At 22.4% G+C, this 19,958-nt stretch overlaps 3 protein-coding genes across 5 annotated transcripts; 2 read left to right on the top strand and 1 right to left on the bottom strand.

Moving 5' to 3' along the window:
* The first annotated feature begins 124 nt into the window (after nt 1–124).
* On the top strand, nt 125–8,600 carry LOC122512491 (activating signal cointegrator 1 complex subunit 2). The gene is made up of 13 exons (XM_043628358.1): nt 125–347; nt 833–910; nt 1,024–1,184; nt 2,540–2,924; nt 3,469–3,680; nt 4,688–4,873; nt 5,460–5,612; nt 5,923–6,190; nt 6,739–6,861; nt 7,002–7,123; nt 7,477–7,675; nt 7,972–8,152; nt 8,297–8,600. The coding sequence occupies exons 1-13, from the start codon at nt 312–314 to the stop codon at nt 8,434–8,436; spliced, it is 2,244 nt and encodes a 747-aa protein (XP_043484293.1). The 5' UTR covers nt 125–311; the 3' UTR covers nt 8,437–8,600.
* A 444-nt stretch (nt 8,601–9,044) lies between these two features.
* On the bottom strand, nt 9,045–12,027 carry LOC122512490. The gene is made up of 4 exons (XM_043628357.1): nt 11,469–12,027; nt 10,321–10,434; nt 10,045–10,219; nt 9,045–9,832 (listed from the first exon to the last, which is right to left on the bottom strand). The coding sequence occupies exons 1-4, from the start codon at nt 11,474–11,476 to the stop codon at nt 9,308–9,310; spliced, it is 822 nt and encodes a 273-aa protein (XP_043484292.1). The 5' UTR covers nt 11,477–12,027; the 3' UTR covers nt 9,045–9,307.
* A 5-nt stretch (nt 12,028–12,032) lies between these two features.
* LOC122512486 (tyrosine--tRNA ligase, cytoplasmic) lies at nt 12,033–19,643 on the top strand. Of its 3 annotated transcripts, XM_043628356.1 has the most exons (8): nt 12,107–12,152; nt 12,722–12,767; nt 13,077–13,459; nt 16,026–16,288; nt 16,402–16,617; nt 16,905–17,099; nt 17,290–17,554; nt 19,355–19,643. In XM_043628356.1, exons 3-8 carry the CDS (start codon nt 13,083–13,085, stop codon nt 19,611–19,613), a joined length of 1,575 nt encoding a protein of 524 aa, XP_043484291.1. In that variant the 5' UTR covers nt 12,107–12,152; nt 12,722–12,767; nt 13,077–13,082; the 3' UTR covers nt 19,614–19,643. The 3 variants fall into 3 exon arrangements, with proteins under 3 accessions (XP_043484289.1, XP_043484291.1, XP_043484286.1); XM_043628354.1 differs by lacking the exon at nt 12,722–12,767 and having other exon boundaries at nt 12,033–12,152; XM_043628351.1 differs by lacking the exon at nt 12,107–12,152 and having other exon boundaries at nt 12,669–12,767.
* Nucleotides 19,644–19,958: the final 315 nt, after the last annotated feature.

The following is a 19,958-nucleotide window of genomic DNA, read 5'->3' as shown; positions in this document are numbered from 1 at the left end:
TCCGTCGCCCTCTGTCGACAATGTTTTCAACTAATCACAGCTGATTATTATTGAATTTTTGTATTTTTTCAACAAGATTGTCGAAAACGTGGAAAACAATAATTTTAATATAATATATACAAAGTAGGAATAGAAATATCTATTAAAATTATTTTTTAGTGTTTTTTCATAGAAATTAGAAAAAAAAGTTGCATAGTGTTAGTGCGAAAAAAATGCAAATGTGCCAAAAGTGAGAAGAAAAAAAAATGTTCCCTATTTCTTTTGGATAACTTTATTTGCTAGTTTTTTTAATTATTGCTATTACAATAGTTATGGATAATACTTCGACGCACTCGGGTTTATTTCAGGTAAATTTTTCCCGAGTGATTTTATATTTTTAGTTGTAATTTGAGGTTATGTTCGGATCTAAAAATTTCTCGTTTCGTATATTTTTTCTCTTTTTTCTAATTAAAAAACGAATTTACCTTCATTTATATGGAATTTCCTTTAGTAATGTATTTTAATTAATATTATTTTGCTTTTTATCGCAACAGAAATTTAAGGTTATGTTTAAAATAAATTTCGTTTTTTTAAATTTGCGAAAACCAGAAATTGTTTTTGTAATTAAACTTAATAAATAATAATAAATAAATAACAGTAATAATAATATTAATAAAAACAATGTTAATAGTAATATGTATATAATAGTAATATATGCTAATAATTAATAATTGTAATAAATAAATAAATTTAACTTTATGTTTGAAATTTATTTTTTCAAATTGATTGAAGAGAAAAAGGAGTTTTTTTTTAAATTCTTTGCTGAAATTTGTAAATATTTATTTATTGTTAGAATCCCGACTGCCTGCCGTTGGAGGATTTGCTTCTAACGATTAAAACTGAAGGAATTCCAGAAAGTGTACCTGCATTGGTGAGTATTGGGGAAATTTAAAAAAAATTAAAATTACATAAAAAATGTCGGTTTAAAAAATACCTTCTAAACTATTTTTTTAAGTAAAAACTAAAATTTTTTTCGCTTTTTAGAATAAACGCTGGGTTGTGGATCGTTATTTTGTTAACTATGAATCGCCTCTTTTTGAAGATTCCCAGGGCAAAGAAATTGTCGGCGCCAAAGAACATTGGATGGAAATAATTGGTTACATTATCGAGGACTTAACTTGGTTACTCAAACTTCCATATTTCAAGTATTTAAAAATGTTTATAATTTAATCGAAAGTTTAATATATAAAAAATTATTCTGTTGATTATTCAGTTAATAATTTAAAAAATTTAGACATTTTATTAAAATTGTATTAAAAATAATTAAATTCCTCCGAAGAATTTTTTTATTTTCGAAAATAATTGAATTTCTTTGAAAAATTTTATCATTTTTAAAAACAATTGAATTTTCGTAAAGAATTTTATAACAATTTTTGAAAATAATTGAATTCTTGAGAAGAATCTTAATTTTTATGAAAATAAATTGAATTTTTCTGAAGAATTTTAAAATTTATGAAAATAAATGAATTTCTCCAAAGAATTTTATCTCAAAATTGTTGAAAATAATTGAATTTAATTAATATTTTTAATAATAATTGAATTTTCAAAAAGTTAATTTTTAGTCATTCAATTCATGTGAATTAAAATTTTTAAAACTAATTAAATTTTTTTGAGAAATTTTACTAAAAATAATTGAATTACTATGAAGAATTTTGGTCATTTATGAAAATAATAAATTTTTTTTGAGGAATGAAATTTTTAATTGTATTCAGAATAATTGAATTTTTCTGAAGAATTTGATAATTTATAAAAAATAATTGAATTTTTCTGAAGGATTTAATAATTTATGAAAAATAATTGAATTCTTGCAAAGAATTTTATTATTTATGAAAACAATTGAATTCTTGCTGCGAATTTTATTAAAAATTTTTAAAATAATTGAATTTTTCATCAAGAATTTGTATAATTTATGAAAATAATTGAATTTTTCTGAAGAATTTAATAATTTATGAAAAATAATTGAATTCTAGCAAAGAATTTTATTATTTATGAAAATAATTGAATTCTTGCTGCGAATTTAATTATTTTTGAAAATAATTGAATTCTTGCTGCGAATTTAATTATTTTTGAAAATAATTGAATTCTTGCGAAGAATTTGATAATTTATGAAAAATAATTGAATTTTTCATCAAGAATTTGATAATTTATGAAAATAATTAAATTCTTGCTGCAAATTTTATTAAAATTTTTAAAAATAGTTGAATTTTTTCGTGAAGAATTTTATAATTTATGAAAATAGTTAAGTTTTTACGAATAATTTTATTATTCATGGAAATAATTGATTCTTACGAAAAATGTTAGTTATTCAATTAATTATTTAGTCAATAATTTAGAAAATTAATAAATTATTTAGTTACTGTTTTAATTAATTATTCACTTTAATTTTTAGTTTCGTAATTTAAAAAATTAGTTATAATTCCGTAATAAATTATTTATTTGATTAAAATAATAAAAAAAAATGAAATTGAAAAATAATTATTGTAATTTTTGTTTTTTCTAGATTCTGGTCGAATATCGTGCACAATTCGGCAATAATGGAAATGTTAATTTCGTTCCTCCAGGAGGCGCCGCCTTATTATGCACTGGACGATTTTCCCAATAATCACGAGGTTCGTGAGCAATTAAATAAATTGCGTCACTACGTTTTGTTGATATTCGCGAGACTCGTGACGAATAAGGAGAGTCCCACAGAATTTATGACACGCTCACATCAGGGGAATTTACTCTACGACAATTTTATTTTCACCGTTCCCATAATTCTCGATTTGTGTCAGCATTACGGCCGGGAGAACAAGAAAACCATCGATAAAATATTAAAGAGCCTCTTCGTTCTCCAACCACTTTACATGGACGATTTTAGACGCGCCGTTTCGTTTCTAGTTCAGGTGGCTAAAAATTAATTATTAAATAAATAAAAAAATTAATTAATCAATTAATTAATAAAGTAATAAATAAATAAAATAATTTATTTAGATAATAATTTTAAAAATTAATTATTTAGTTAATAATTCAGAAAATTGATTATTTAGTTAATTATTCAGTTAATAATTTAGTAAATCAATTGTTTAGTTCATTGAGTTAGAAATGTAGAAAATGAATTATACATTTATTTAGACAATAATTTAGAAAATTATTTACTTAGTTATTCAGTTATTAATTTAGAAAATTATTTTCCTAGTTATTCAAGTAATTATTTAATGAATAATTCAGAAAATTAATTATTTACATAGTTAATTGTTTAATTAGTTATTCAATTAATTATTTAGAAATTTAACTACTTTGTTATTCAGATAATAATTTTAAAACTCAATTATTTAGTTAATAATTTAGAAATCGATAATTTAGTGAATAATTTAGAAAATCAAATATTTATGTAATTATTCTTATTAATTAATTAAGAATAGGATTTTAGAATAAAATTCTCCGCAGGTTTTTTCGAATTTAGAATCGAGATTCGAGGATATACGAAATGATGTGATTCTACTGACGGAAGGCGTAAAGAAACAATCGAGGGAAATTTCGCTGCCAATTCTCGAGGATTTGATTGTTCATATCTTAGATGTGTCTTCCAATTTGACAATTTTTTTGGAAAATTATCCACCGGCGACGGAACTTTTTCAAACATCTAGTATTATGAGAAGGTACGTTTTGACAAATTTTCAATCAAATTTTTTTTTTAGAAATTTCTTTAATCATATTTTTCAGTATTTTTGAATTATTTAAAAAATGTTTTTAGTATTCTTCAGTATTTTTAAATATTTTTTCTGTATTTTTTTTTTTTTTTTTGTTATATTTTCCAGCATTTGTTTTAGTATTATTCGAGATTTTTTTAGTAGTTTTTGTAGTTTTCAGTATTTATTTTAGTATTTTTCAAGATTTTTTAAATATTTTTTTGTATTTTTCAATTTATTTTGTATTTGTTTTAGTATTTTTCAAGATTTTTTTTAGTATTTTTCAATCTATTTTGAATTTGTTTTAGTATTTTTCAAGATTTTTTAGTACTTTTTTGCATTTTTCAATTTATTTTGTATTTGTTTTAGTATTTTTTAAGATTTTTTTTAGTATTTTTCAATTTATTTTGTATATTTGTTTTAGTATTTTTCAAGATATTTTTAGTATTTTTTTTTGTATTTTTCAAGATTTTTTAGTACTTTTTTTGTATTTTTCAATTTATTTTGTATTTGTTTTAGTATTTTTCAAGATTTTTTGGTATTTTTGTTTTAGTATTTTTCAAGATTTTTTAGTACTTTTTTGTATTTTTCAATTTATTTTCTATTTATTTTAATATATTTCAAGATTTTTTAGTATTTTTTTTTTGTATTTTTGAATTTATTTTGTATATTTGTTTTAGTATTTTTCAAGATATTTTTAGTATTTTTTTTGTATTTTTCAATTTATTTTGTATTTGTTTTAGTATTTTTCAAGATTTTTGGTATTTTTTTGTACTTTTCACTATTTGTTTTAGTATTTTTCAAGATTTTTTTGTATTTTTTTGTACTTTTCAGTATTTTTCAAGAGTTTTAGTATTTTTTTGTATTTTTCAGTATTTGTTTTAGTATTTTTCAAGATTTCTTAGTAATTTTTGTTTAATATTTAATTTTTAAATGAAATTGACTGTTTCTATTATTTTTCCCCCTTTTTTTTCTAGAATTGTAACGGTTTACGCGAATACAATTCCAAAGATGTACGAAAAATTGGATTCATTGGCTCTTCGCGAGGAAACAATGCCAAAATATATGGAATTAAAGCACCGATTGGATGTAAGCAGAGTTGAACTTTTAAAACTCTATCGAATCATTATTTATAAAAATATTGGAGATATTCTCGAAACAGGGTAAATATTCTCTTTCACTCTATTCTATTTTATTTCCTCGTTTACATATTTTTTTCTATCCTCTATTCTATTTTTCTAATATTTTTATTTTATTTTTTATACTTTTTTCCACTATTTTTCTTTCATTTTTCTATTTTCCTTTTTTCCATCTATTTTTCTTTTTTCTTTTGTTTTTATTTGTCTTCTTGTTTTGTTTTTTTTTCTATTTTCCTTTTTTGTTTTTATTTGTCTTCTTTTCTTGTTTTATTTTTTATTTTCCTTTTTTGTCTTTATTTGTCTCCTTTTTTTGTTTTATTTTTCTATTTTTCTTTTTGTTTTGTTTCTATTTGTCTTCTTGTTTTGTTTCATTTTTTATTTTCCTTCTTGTTTTATTTTTTATTTTCCTTTTTTGTTTTATTCCTATTTCTCTTCTTCTTTTGTTTTATTTTTTTTTCTTTTTTCTTCTTCTATTTTTCTTTGTTTCGTTTTTTTCTATTTTCCTTTTATTGTTTTAGTTTTCTATATTCCATTTCTTTTACTTTTACGTTTATTTTAATTCACGATTATAATTTTTTCCTTCTCTTTTTCTCTTTTGAAAAAAAAACAGAATCGAGGCGGAAGTCGAAGTGAAAAAACGAATAGAAATTTATTTGGATCACGTAACGAATGCAATATCCGAAAAAGAATTCATAACCGACTATCATCGTTTCTATCCCGTCGATGTTGATTTGGAAATTCTTTCACAAATTTGCCCCGAAGTGTATCCTTTTTTTAATATATTTACAAACCAAAAACAAAAAGAAAATTTATATAATTATATAAAATATATAAATACTATAAAAATATTTTTAAATACTATATAATATTAATACTAAGAATAATATTTAATAATTATAATAATAAGTATTATTATTGTATTATTATTTTTAATTTTGTTTATTTTTTTATTCTATTATTATTATTAATTATTATTATTATTTTGTTAATTACTTTGTTATTATTATAATGAAAAGTTACTAATTTGAAGAAAAATGATCATTTTCCTTAAATAAAATTTCACCACCGTTTAGAGATACGATAAAATGTGATTTTATTCTAAATTCAATCGAAGCAACGGTCGTTGAGGAGAAAATTGAGAGGAAAATTGTGAACAATAGTCATAGAGAAGAATCAGTGGCAAGTGGTTCGGGCTATTCGAGAAATCATCAACAATTGGAAACGGAAATTGTCGATTCGAAGAAAGAGGAGAAAAACAATAAACCCAGTGAGATGGAATTAATTCGTCTTATTTCGGAGGTGAAGGATATTCTCTGTCACTTGGGCGACGGATTTATTGAGGTAACAAAATATATTTTGTTAATTAATTTTTCTTTCTTTTTGTAATTATTTCTGTATTTAAATCATTTCAATGTTTTGGTATTTTCAAAAAGTAATTTTTTTTCTTTTCTTTTTCTCTATTTTCCACTTTTTTTCATTTTTCTATTTTCCTTTCTTTTTGTTTTTAAGTTTCTATTTTTCTTTTTTATTTCATTTTTTTTTGTTTTATTTTTTTATTTTCCTCTTTTTTGATGTTAATTTCTATTTTTTATTTCATTATAATATTTTTGTCGGTGTAATAATTTAATAATAATTAATAATACCTAATATTTTTGTTTAAATATTTTGTCTGGGTTAATTAATTAATGTTATTTAAAGGAGTTTAAACATTTTTTAAATTAATAAATATTTTTTTAGAGACGATTCAATAATTTTTCCCGAGCTAATTAATAATTATATTTTTCCAGAGACGTTCTTTTTTCCCATTTAATTAATGAATTAATATTTTTCTAGAGTCGTTTAAATATTTTTTTCCATAATAATTCATTAATAATTGCCTTTCTTTTCAGAGGTGTTTGAAACATTACAATTACGACAGTACGAGTGTGATAAATGCGGTTTTAGAAGAAACTCTTCCTCCGGATTTGAAAGAAGTAGACTTTTCTTTGCCTTACATTCCACCGGATCCTGAGGTAACTTTCGTTAATTAAATTAATTTATAAAATTAATATAAAGTAAATTTATATTTAAAATAACAAAATTTTAGAGTTTATTTAATTTTTTTAATTATTATTTTCTTTCTTTTTTTTTAATTTTGCTGTAATATTTTTAGGAAGCAGCGGCTGCTGTTGATTCGGCAATTGGAGCTCAAAGACTGAACATTTTCGATAATGATGAATTCGACATTATGACAAATGATAAAATTGACCTGTCAAGAGTTCACCGTGGAAAGAGGTAATTATCGAGTTAAAGAATTTTCAATTTAGAAAAAAAAATCAAATTTTAGTCTTGGAAAAAATAATTTCTTTTTTTTTAAATTATCTCTATTTTTAATAATTATTTTTCTTGTTAATACTTTGTCTTTAATATAATTATTTCTTTTTTAAAATAATAATTTTCGTCTAATTTTTTTTCAATAGTATTTCCTTTTTTTTGAATAATTATTTTCTTAAATAACTATAGGACTTTTTGAAATAATAAGTTTTATTTGAAATAATTATTGTGTTTAACACTCTATAATTTTATTTTTTTTTAATTTTCTTTTGGTAAAAAGTTTATTTGTTTAAAAAGATCTTTTCTGTTTTTAGGAAAGACAAATACAAGAATGTCACTGAAATGCTAAACGACAAATCTGAAATTAAAAAAGTCGAACATATTTATAGTAAATATAATCTCGTTTCCTATGAATACGACGATGAATACGATGATACGTACGATAGTCACGATATTGGAGAAAGTGCTCAGGACGACACACTGGAAATGGATCGACCTTTCACCACTCCGAGGGTAAATTTTCCTATTTATTATTATTAATTTTTTAATAAAAAGTAAATTACTATTTTTCATTTTATTTTTTTTTCAATTTTATTAATTACATGTTTTTATTATTTTATTTATTTATTATTATTATTATTACATATTATGTTATGTAGTTAATATTAATATGTAGTAATAATAATAAATATTTTAAAGAAAAAAATTCTTAAAAAAATAAACAAAATTTCTAAACAAAAAGAAATGGAAAAGATTTTAAAGGAAAGAAAGTAAAACAGAAAATAATCATTCATTTAATTATTCTTCAGGTGCTGCTGAGAAAGGAGCAGCGAGAGGAGGAAATTTACGAGGAAGAAAACGACGAGAATGAAGAATCCCAAGAAGTGCATTCAAATCATTTTGTTCAAAATCCTGAGGAATTGCGAGCAAAAGCCGAACAGCGAATGCTTTCGAAACGCGGTGGAAGAGGTTCGCAAAGAGATGTCGTTGGTAGGTTTTTTTTTCCTATTTTTACTTTAAATTTTTCTTTTCTTCTCGATAATGAAAAAAAAATAGAATTTTATAATATAACTTTTATTAAATAATTCGTTACTAATTCAATATTTTAAAAATATATCATTTATTTTCATTTAGGCAATTCAAGGGGTCAAGGACAAGAGAAAAATGTCCTTGTAAATCGAGATCATAAAAATACAAATAAATCGAGTCGCGCAAATCACAATCGACGTGTTGGCTCACAATGGAAACGAAGACAGGGAATGATTCCCTCGTAAAATTTTCACAAGTTTCACGTAAATACAGAAAGGAAGGCACAAATTTTTCTTTTCATTTTCATTTTTTTTTTTTAAAGAAAATTTACACGAAGAAAAAACAAATAGAAGAGAATTAAGAAATTTTCTTCTGGAAATTGAGAAAAGAAGCGAAAAAATTAAAAACAAGATAGAAATAGAAGACAAAAATAGAGAAAAAAAGATAAATAGAAGACAAAAATAAAGAAGAAAAGATAAATAGAAAACAAAAATAGAAATTAAAGAAAGAAAATTGTGAAAAAAAGAAGAAAAGAGAAAAAAAGACAGAAAAGGGAAGAAAATTATAAAAATTATAATTTAATGAAAAGTGAATTTATAAAAACAGATTAAAATTATAAAATTATTTATGAAACGAAAACAATTGAGAGAGAAACGAAGGAAGACGGAAAAAATGAATAGAGAAAAAAGGTCGAGAAGGACAAAAATAAAGAGAGGAAATAATACAGAAAAAAGGTGAAGAAAGACAAAAATAAAGAAAGAGAAAGATAAAGAAAAAGGAGAAGAAGGAAAAATAAAATTCAGTTGCGAAAATCAACTATAAAATAAAAATAGAAATTTTGTACAATAGACCTTTTTTTTAAAACGAACGCAATAAAAATAAAATAAATATAACGAATAATTTTATTATTTCGAAATTGATAATTTTAGAGATACTTTAAATCTTTAGGTTTTTTTAGAATCTTTAGGTTTTTTATATTCTTTAGGTTATTTAGATCCTTTAGATTCTTTAGGTTCTTTAAGTTGTTTTTAGGTTCTTTAGATTCTTTAGATTCTTTTTCTCCCGAAGAACCTAAAGTTGAAGTTAAAAATTCAATGACCCAAAGTTCATTGAACTTTAATGATCCTTAACAATAGTCAAAGCTTTGATACGATTAACCTGCGCAATAATCGATTGCTGATAATCATCATCGGAAATTTTTGTCGCGCCAATTGAATCCGAATTATTGCTGCTGCTATTGGTGAAAATAGAATTTGGCTGTTTAAATGCATTCGTCATACTTCCATAGTGATCCAATTGTATCATTATTAATGCATGAACACTTGGCTTAATATAATCGAGTCTCTTCACCAAAAATACTTTCAACTCCATTTGTAATTCCGAGTGAAATGCTTTCAATTTTTTCCCCGCACTGTCCTCGAGATCTTTGTCCTTCTCCAATCGTACCACATAACTCGCTGTCTTGTCACGTTTCTCCTGCGTTTTCTTCAGACGAAAATACGCTTCCTTCCAATTTGTCACCAATTCCTCGCGTTTCACCAATTCGGCGGCAATTATTGCAAATTCCTCTCGTAATTTTTTTAATGGTTCTATGAATGTCTCTTTGAATAGGGGAATCATTTTCTGTACACTTTTTCCCACCTGTTTTCAAAAAAAGAGAGAAAGAAAAGGAATTTTAGGTTTAATTTCGATTTTAAATCAATTTTGAAAATGGTAACAAAAAATAATTTTTTTCGTGATTTATTTTTGTCGGGGAAATTAATTTTTTTAGGGAAATAAAATTGTAACAATTAATTTTTTTCGGGATTTATTTTTGTCGGGGAAATTAATTTTTTTTAGGGAAAAATACTTACATCGGTGGTGACGGAATGATAGTCCTGAACTATTTTTCGAAAATCGTCGCTGACGTGAACGAGATCGTAACTAATTAAATTTGTCGTCAGATGACGATCCGCCTCGTCCAGACTTTCAATTGCCGATAAATATTTTTTCATTTCCTTTATCATCTTTCTCACTATATTTTCAACGCTATTTGGAGAACATTTTTGAATTATTTTAGTTCTTCTAAAAAATTCCCTTATAAATATTAAAAAATTTAATTTTGATAAATAGCGAAAATAAAGACTTACTAGATTAATTTTTGAACCGAAAAATCCAAATCCGCATCATCGGAGGCGGAAATAAGAGGCGATGCACTACTTGGCCTTTGAGTAGGCAAAAGGTAATTTCTTTTTTGCGGACGCCTAAAATAAATAAAATTTTTCTATTACAGATTTTCCACACATCGGAAGATTCATTTAATTTTTATAGAATTCATACGAAATTTTATTTTGGAAAATAATTGAATTTCAACGGCAAATTTTATTAAAATTTTTGAAAATAATTGAATTCTTGCGAAGAATTTTATTATTTATGAAAATAATTGAACTCCTACGGCGAATTTTATAACAATATTTAAAAATAATTGAATTTTTCTAAAGAATTTTATAATTATTAAAATAATTGAATTCTTGAGTCGAATTTTATTAAAATTTTAGAAATAATTAAATTTTTTTTGAAGAATTTTATAATTGATGAAAATAATTGAAATTTTCAGAAGAATTTTATTATTTTGATGAAAAATAATAGAATTTCAGTGGCAAATTTTATTAAAATTTTTGAAAATAATTGAATTCTTGTGGCGAATTTTATTGAAATATTTAAAAAATAATTGAATTTTTCTAAAGAATTTTATAATTTATTAAAATAATTGAATTCTTGAGTCGAATTATATTAAAATTTCTGAAATAATTAAATTTTGTTGAAGAATTTTATAATTTATGAAACTAATGGAAATTTTCATAAGAATTTGATTATTTTGAAAAGTAATTGAATATCAACGGCCAATTTTATTAAAATTATTGAATTCTTCTGAAGAATTTTATAATTCATGAAAAAATTTGAAATTTTGCGAAGAATTTTATTTAAATATTTTTAAAATAATTAAATTTTTCTGAAGGATTGTATATTTATGAAAATAATTGAAATTTTGTGAAGAATTTTATTATTTAGAAAAATAATTGAATTCTTGTAAAGAATTTCATTACTTATGAAAATAATTGAATTCATTTGTATAAAACTTTTATTAAAATAGTAGATTTGTAAAATGATTAAAATGAGGAAATTTGTTGGAAATGATTGAAATTTCGCCAAGACTTTGAAATATTGATAAATTAAATACTAGTTGAATACACTATATTAATTAAATTCCTTAAATTAATTGAAATTATATACTTACCAAGTCATCTTGAGAAAGGAAACCTAACCTCACTTTTTTAATACTAATATTAAAGCTATTAAAGCGATTAAAGCTAATTTTCAAAGTGTTTTAAAGTTATTAAACTTAATTTTTTTTAATAGACCTTTAGTGCTAATAAATTAAAAATTAATTTAACCTTCAAGTACACTAAGGTAAAATGTTATTTACTTCAAAATAGATTCGTATTCATAAAATTTCTCCGTTCAAACTTTTGTACAAAAAAGACTCGTAACAAAAATACATTTTTAACAATTTGGCCCCATTTGATCGCATATAAAAATAAATTATGATAAAAGCAAATTGTCTCTAATATAAAAAGAAACTAATCTATCCATAAAAAAGAAATTTGATTATCTTTATTGATCTCTAAAAACACTTTAGTGACACTCTATCTTCTCTATTGATTGCGATAGCAATAATTGACATTGATTGACATAAAAAACCATAAAAACAAAAGAACTTTTGAAAAAACACAACAATAGTACAAATTTTTACATCAGGAATAGAAGTAAATTAACTTTTGTGTTTTGATGTTTGTTGTTCTTGTTCTTTTTTTTGACAGGTGGATTTACACATTTTTTCCATGAGATGTCACTGATTGTTTCCGATTTTGTTCCCCGCAGGGTTTACTTCCGGTCACCAGTGTAACGAACTTCTAAAGAGGTTAGTTTTTATTATTTTTATCCATATTTTATTCGAATAAATAAATAAATACAAGAAAATACTTAGAGATAATTGTCCTTAGTGAAATAATGCTCTTTATTGATTTGTTCATTCAAAAATTATAAATAAAATTTGATTTAGTTCGAGTACTTTTCACTTAGTGAAATTTTACTCAAAGGGATTTTTTAACACATGTTTCTGACAGATTTTTAATAATAGAACTAACATAGTAGAAAAATGTGTTATTATTGTGCTTAATAATACATAATAATGCTTTCTTTTCGAAATTTGTAATTAAGAAACCTAAATATACTTTTAAGTGATTTTCGATATTTTGTAATAAATACTTTTTTCCATATTTTTTCAATTTTGATAAAGAAAATGAATAATGACAATTTTTTAAAATTGTTTAAACAATTCGATTCAATTGTTCAAATTTAAAAATTTTAATTTCATTAAAAATTAAAAATTCAATTTTTAAATTAAAAAATTTAAATTTGTTTCTAGTCATTAGCATTGAATTTAAAAGAAATGATATTTTTACAAATTGCAAGACAGAATATTTTTAGGAAATTTTTCATCGACAGTAAAAATATTCGCAGTCTTTGCACCAAGGTATGTAGATTCTTTTTTATTTTTATTTTTATTTTGCGTCTTGTAATTATTAAATAATAGAAAATGAATGAAAAGTTAGAATTGAATAATAGAAAGTGAAACAATAGAAAAGTGAATGAAAAATTATAAGTAAACAATAGAAAAGTGAATGAAAAATTATAAGTAAACAATAGAAAAGTGAATGGAAAATTATAATTAAATAATAAAGAATAAATTAAAAAGTACCTAATTATAATTAAATAATAGGAAACGAATTAAAAATTGTAGGTTAATAATTATAATCTCTTCTTTTTTTTCGTTATTTGAAAGGCAATCATGGCTGAACAAACATGGGAGGAAAAATACAATCTCATCACGAGGAATTTGGCCGAATGGTTGGGCGACGATAAAATGAAGACGATTTTGAAGGAACGTGATTTGAAGGTTTATTGGGGAACGGCGACAACTGGAAAGCCGCACATCGGCTATTTTACTCCGATGTCGAAAATTGCCGACTTTCTGAGAGCCGGCGTTGAAGTGACAATTTTATTCGCCGATCTTCATGCCTATCTCGACAATATGAAAGCGCCTTGGGATTTATTGCAACTCCGAACTCAATATTACGAGGCTGTCATTAAATCAATGTTAAAATCAATTAACGTTCCCCTCGATAAATTGAAATTTGTCAAGGGCACCGATTATCAATTGTCAAAGTGAGTTTCTTCTCTTGCTTAAAGAAAATTTAAAAAAAAAATAATTAAGCAAACTAATAATTATAGTAGTTAATTAGCGAATTCAATTATAAATAATTATTTTGCTAGAATTCAATTATTTTCACAAATAATAAAATTTAATAGAATTAAATTCTTTTCAAGAATTTATCAAAATTTTTGAAAATAATTGAATTGTTTTCAAATAATTAATTTGAAATTATATTAAAAATAATTGAATTTTGCTGATTCAATTATTTTTGAGAATTTTAATAAATTTTTGTCAGGAATTCAATAATTTTTTAAAAAATTTGTTTTAGGGAATTTAATAATTTTCAACACATTTTTGGTTAATTTTCATGGAAGAATTTAATTATTTTTAAAAATTGTAATAAAATTCTTCTCAGAAATTCAATTCTTTTCTTAAATAATTTAATTTATCGTAGGAATTCAATTATTTTCGTAAAAAATTAAATTCCATCGCAAAAATTTTAATTATTTTTATCGTAAGTAATAAAATTCGATACAAGAATTGAATTATTTTTCTAAATAATAAAATTCTTCGGAGGAATTCAATTATTATATAATCGAATTTTAATAAAATCTCTTAAAAGAATTCAAGTATTTTAAAAAAATTTAATAAATTTCTTCACAAGAATTAAATTATTGAGAATTTGTTTTTTTTTCTCAAAAAAAAAAATTAAATTCTTTACTATAATTTTAAAAAAAATTCTTGAAACTCATTGCTGGAAATCAATTATTTTTAATAAAATTTTAAATGAATTCCTCTAAATAATTGAATTTTTTTCCAAAATATTAATTAAATTCTTTGTAAGAATTCAATTACTTACTTACAATTTTCATACAATTTGTATAAAATTCTTCTTGAAAATTCAATTCTTTACAATTTTCAAAAGTTTAAAAAAAATTCTTGTCAAAAATTCAACTATTTTCCTAATTCTAATAAAATTCTTTGCTAGAATTCAATTTTATTTTCACAAATATAATAAAATTTTTACGAAAATACAATTATTGAAAATAATTTTAATATAAATTGAATTTAATTCAATGAAATTTAATTCAAGAATTCAATTATTTTATTTATAAATTTTATGTTATTAAATTGAATTCTTTTTAATTGTCTTCATAAATAATAAAATAAAATTCTTTTTAAAAATTCAATTATTTTTAGGTTATACAATTTTAATTAAAATAGTCAAAAGAATTTAAATTTTTAAATAACTTAAGTACATTCAAATTTCTGGAAAGAATTCCATTAATTTTTAAAACTTTTATAAAATTTTTTTAGTAAATTAAATTACTTTCCAAATTTTTATAATGAAATTCCACACAAAAATTGAATTATTTTCAATACAATTTTAATTAAATTTTTCTAAAAGAATTCAATTTTTTTTTTAATTTTAATTGAAAATTTCTTTTATTTTCAAAAATTTTAATAATTTTCTTCGCAAGGATTCAATTATTTTTAGAGAAAAACAAAATTCTTGTTTAGGAATTAAATTATTTTAACAAAAATTTGTTTTTGGGAATTTAATAATTTTCAATACATTTTAAATTAAATTTCAAGGAAGAATTTAATTATTTTTAAAAAATTGTACTGACATTTTTCGAAATAATTTAATTATCCAAAATTTTAATAAAATTCTTGTTAAAAATTCAATTACTTTATTAATATTTCAATAAAATTTTAATTTATATTTTACAATTTCTCAATTTTTACAGTTAATATATTAAAATTGTAATAAAATTCTTCTCAAGAATTCAATATTCTTTTCGTAAACAATTGAATCTAGACCAAAAATTCAATTATTTTTATCGTAATTAATAAAATTCGTCGGAAGAATTGAATTTTACTGAAATCTCTTGAAAGAATTGAATTATTTTCAAAAATTTTGAAGAAATTGATTAAAATAATTCAATTGTTTTTATCAAAAGTGTTAAAATAGAATTAAATTAAATAATTTAATTCTGACGAGGAATTTATTATCATTGAATTTTAACAAAATTTTTTGATAGAATTCAATTATTTTTTAAAAATTTCTAAAAAATTCCATGAAAGAATTCAATTATTTTCAAAAATTTGGATATAATTCTTAAGAAGAATTCAATTAATTTCAGTATATTTTTAATAAAATTTCTGAAATAAGCAATGAATTATTTTCTAAAGTTTGTAATAAAATTCTTCGAAACAATTAAATTCTTTTTAAAATTTTTAATAAAATTCTCTGCAAGAATTAAATTATTTTAGACCGTATTTTTGAAATAATAAAATTAGTTTTTTTTTGCAATAATTTCTAAGTAAATTAGTTTAGAATTTTAAATTAAATACCGAAAAATAATTATTTTAGTTGTTAATAATTGTGTGTAATTAATTTTTATTATTTTTTAATCTTCAAAGCGTTAATAATTATAGAATTTCGTTAATTTTTAAATTTAAATCCTAGGAAACAAACAAAGCAAGCAAAAAATTTCGTTGAAATAGTATTTTTGTTATGTTGCTTTCTAAATAAAATATTGTTTGTAAAAAAAGAAAATTTTTCTATTTTAGAGAATATACTTTGGATGTTTATCGATTGAGTTCGATTGTGACGGAGCATGATGCGAAGAAAGCCGGTGCTGAGGTCGTTAAACAAATTGCAAATCCTCTTCTGTCTGGTCTATTGTATCCCGGACTGCAAGCATTGGACGAGGAATATTTAAAGTGCGATGCACAATTCGGCGGTGTTGATCAGAGGAAAATTTTCACCTTTTCCGAAAAGTATTTGCCATCATTGGGTTATGAGAAGAGAATTCATTTGATGAATCCAATGAGTAAGGGAAAATTTTACTAATAATTATTTTATTCATATACTAAATACTGAAGATAGGAAATATATTTGTTTTATTTAGTATCTATAATTTTTCTTTCTCTTTTTCTTTTCTAGTTCCTGGATTGGCCGGTGCAAAAATGTCATCGTCAGAGGACGATTCGAAAATTGATCTCCTCGACAATGCTGCAGCTATAAAGAAGAAATTGAAGAAAGCATTTTGCGAGCCGGGAAATATTATTGACAATGGACTTTTGTCCTTCTCAAAATACGTTTTATTTTCATTATTTAAGGACGGAGAGTCGTTTCATATTCCAAGGACTGAAGAATTTGGTATTTTTATTTTTTCAACTACTTTACTATAAATAGTGAAATATTCTTATATTTTATAATTCTGTTATCAGTATTTTTTAGTTTTTCTCTATTTTATTATTATTTCTATTTTATTAGTAAATATTGTATTATTTTGTTTTTATGTTTGCTTTTTATTTTTTTTTGTTTCTTTTTTTTATCAATATTTTAAAAAAATTTTTCTCCATTTATTGTTATTATTTTATTATTTATTATTAATTCTATTTTATTTTTAAATATTGTATTTTTATTTTTTCGTTTTTTCGTAGGCGGCGACGTGAATTTTGCAACGTACGAAGAACTTGAAGCGGCATTCAAGAAGGAAGCAATTCATCCCGGTGATTTGAAGAGCGCCGTGGAAATTTACATAAATAAACTTTTGGATCCAATTAGAAAGGATTTTGCAAGCGATCCAAAATTGAAGGCTTTGAGTAATAAGGCCTATGCAGCTCCACAAAAACCAAGTACATACTTTCTTTTTCTTCTCTTTTTTTTCAATTGAAATTAAAACGTAATTAAAATTAAATTTTAATTAAAATTAAAATGTAATTAAAATTAAAATATAATTCAAATTAAATATTTTCTAAATAATGAGAAATTTAATTACAAGGGAAAAATTTAATGCCTCTTATTTTCTTTTTTTGTAATATTTAGAACCAGTGGACGAAGTTGTTCCCTCGAGATTGGACATAAGAGTGGGAAAAATTGTGGAGATCGAGAGACATCCAGACGCCGATTCTCTGTACGTGGAGAAAATTGACGTTGGCGATGCAACTGGTCCAAGAACAATTGTCAGTGGTCTTGTTAATTTTGTGCCCATTGAGGAAATGAAGGACAGAATGGTCGTTGTTCTTGCTAATTTGAAACCCGCCAATCTTCGCGGTATTTCATCTCACGGAATGGTCCTCTGCGCTTCTGTGTGAGTTTTTTTTCCTTTAGCTACTTTACTATGTAATTACTATTTCAATCAATTTTTCTATTTTTATTATTTTTTCTGTTAATTTTTACTATTTTCAATATATTATTATATTTTCCATTAATTTTTTACACTTTTTCTATTTTTATTATTTTTTCTGTTAATTTTCATTATTTTAAAAATATTTCCTATTCATTTTTAATACTTTTTTTTGAATTTTTTAAAATTATTTTCGAGAATTCGACTGTTTTTAAAAAAATTTTAATTACGAATTTTTAAAAAATTCTTTTTTTTAAGAATTACTAAATATTTTCCTAAAACTTACTGAACGTAATCAAATTTTAATAAAATTCTCCTGAAAAATACAATTATTTTCTTAAACAAAATTCTTCTAAATCATTTAATTATTTATTTTTTATTTTGAAAAATGTCCATCAAATTCTTTAGAAAAAATTGTAATTATTTTTAAAAATTTTAATGAAATTCTTTAAAAAGAATTGAATGATTTTCAGAAATATTCAAATCCTTTGCAGGAATTCAATTATTTTCAATCGAATTTCAATACAATTTCTCGAAAGAAATTCAATTATATTAAGAAAATTTATTTAAATTCATCAAAATAATTTCTGTTAATTTAATTATTTTCCAGAATTTCCATAAATCAACTTGTTGGACATATTAATTATATATTTTTAATTTAATTTCAAATAATTTGTTCAAAAGAATTTAATTATTTTGAAATAATAATTGATATCTTGCAAGGAATTTTATTAAAATTTTTAAAAATAATTGAATTTTTTAAAAAAATTTTTGAAAATAATTGAATTATTCTGAAGAATTTTATAATTTATGAAAATAATTGAATTTTTGTGAAGAATTTTGTTATATTTATAAAAATAATTGAATTCTTGTGAAGAATTTTGTTATTTATAAAAATAATTGAATTTTTGTGAAGAATTTTATTATTTATAAAAATAATTGATTTTTTGTGAAGGATTTTATTATTTATTAAAATAATTGAACTCTTCCGAAAAATTTTATTATTTAAGAAAATAATTGAATTTCAGCGGCGAATATTATTACAATTCTTGAAAATAATTGAATTTTTCTGAAGAATTTTAAAATTTATGAAAGTAATTGTATTCTTGCAGCAGATTTTATAAACATTTTTGAAAATAATTGAATTCTTCTGAATAATCTTGTAATTTATGAATATAATTGAATTTTTCTGTATAATTTTATTATTTTGGAAAATAATTGATTTCTTGCTGCGAATTTTATTGAAATTTTTAAAAATAATTGAAAATAATTGAATTTTATTGAAATTTATGAAAATAATTGAATTTTTCTGAAGAATTTTATAATTTATGAAAATAATTGAATTTTTGATAAGAATTTTATTATTTATGATAATAATTGAATTCTTGCTGCGAATTTTATTGGAATTTTTAAAAATAATTGAAAATAATTGAATTTTATTGAAATTTATTAAAATAATTGAATTCTTCTGAAGAATTTTGTAATTTATGAAAATAATTGAAATTTTTGATAAGAATTTTATTATTTATGAAAATAATTGAATTCTTGCGGCGAATTTTATTAAAATTATTGAAAATAATTGAATTCTTTGAGTGAAATTTGGAAAAAAAGATTATTTCTAAAAATTTCAATTACCTACTTTGTTATGGATTTTTTTTTTAAATTGGGCAAGTAAATTCATAGACTATTTAAAATTTTGAATAATTTGTTATTTGTTTAGATGAAATTTCTTTTTTATTTCATAATCGTTGCTTTTTTTTTTAGCGATGAACCAACACGAGCAGTGGAACCATTGAGACCGCCAGCGAATAGTGCACCAGGTGAAAGAATTGTAATCGAGGGCCACGAGAGTGGAAATCCCGACGAGGTTCTCAATCCAAAGAAGAAGGTTTGGGAAAAATTACAAGCCGATTTAGTCGTGAATGGCAATGGCGAGGCAAGCTGGAGTGGAAATCCCCTGCTGACCACAACATCTTCGGGAAAAATCACTGCCGATAGTTTAAAAAATGTTCCAATCAAGTAAATCCCAATAAATTTATACTCAATCTTCTAATTATCTCGACTACTGGTAACTATTTTCGAACAATTTCTTTTTCCATTCAATTTCAAATTCATTCATTTTAAAATACTTTTATTTTATTTTTTTTTTATTGTTTTTATTTATTTATTTTGAAAAATACTTAACTTTTTAAAAGTAATTTATACTTTTCAAAAGAAACTAAACTATTTTTCAAAAGTTGTCACATTTCGATGAAATTTCAATTTCGCATTGAGATCAATTTTATTTTATACAAACAATTTCGCATTGAAATCGAAATTCAAGAAATTAACTAACGACTTTCAATATATTTATTTATTTAAATATAAT

Source organism: Leptopilina heterotoma, unplaced genomic scaffold (assembly GCF_015476425.1).
Source record: "Leptopilina heterotoma isolate Lh14 unplaced genomic scaffold, ASM1547642v1 Lhet_123, whole genome shotgun sequence".
In the NCBI taxonomy this organism is placed as follows: Eukaryota; Metazoa; Arthropoda; class Insecta; order Hymenoptera; family Figitidae; genus Leptopilina; species Leptopilina heterotoma.
The sequence above is the reverse complement of the archived record's forward strand: the minus strand, read 5'-3'. Positions and strand labels throughout refer to the sequence as shown.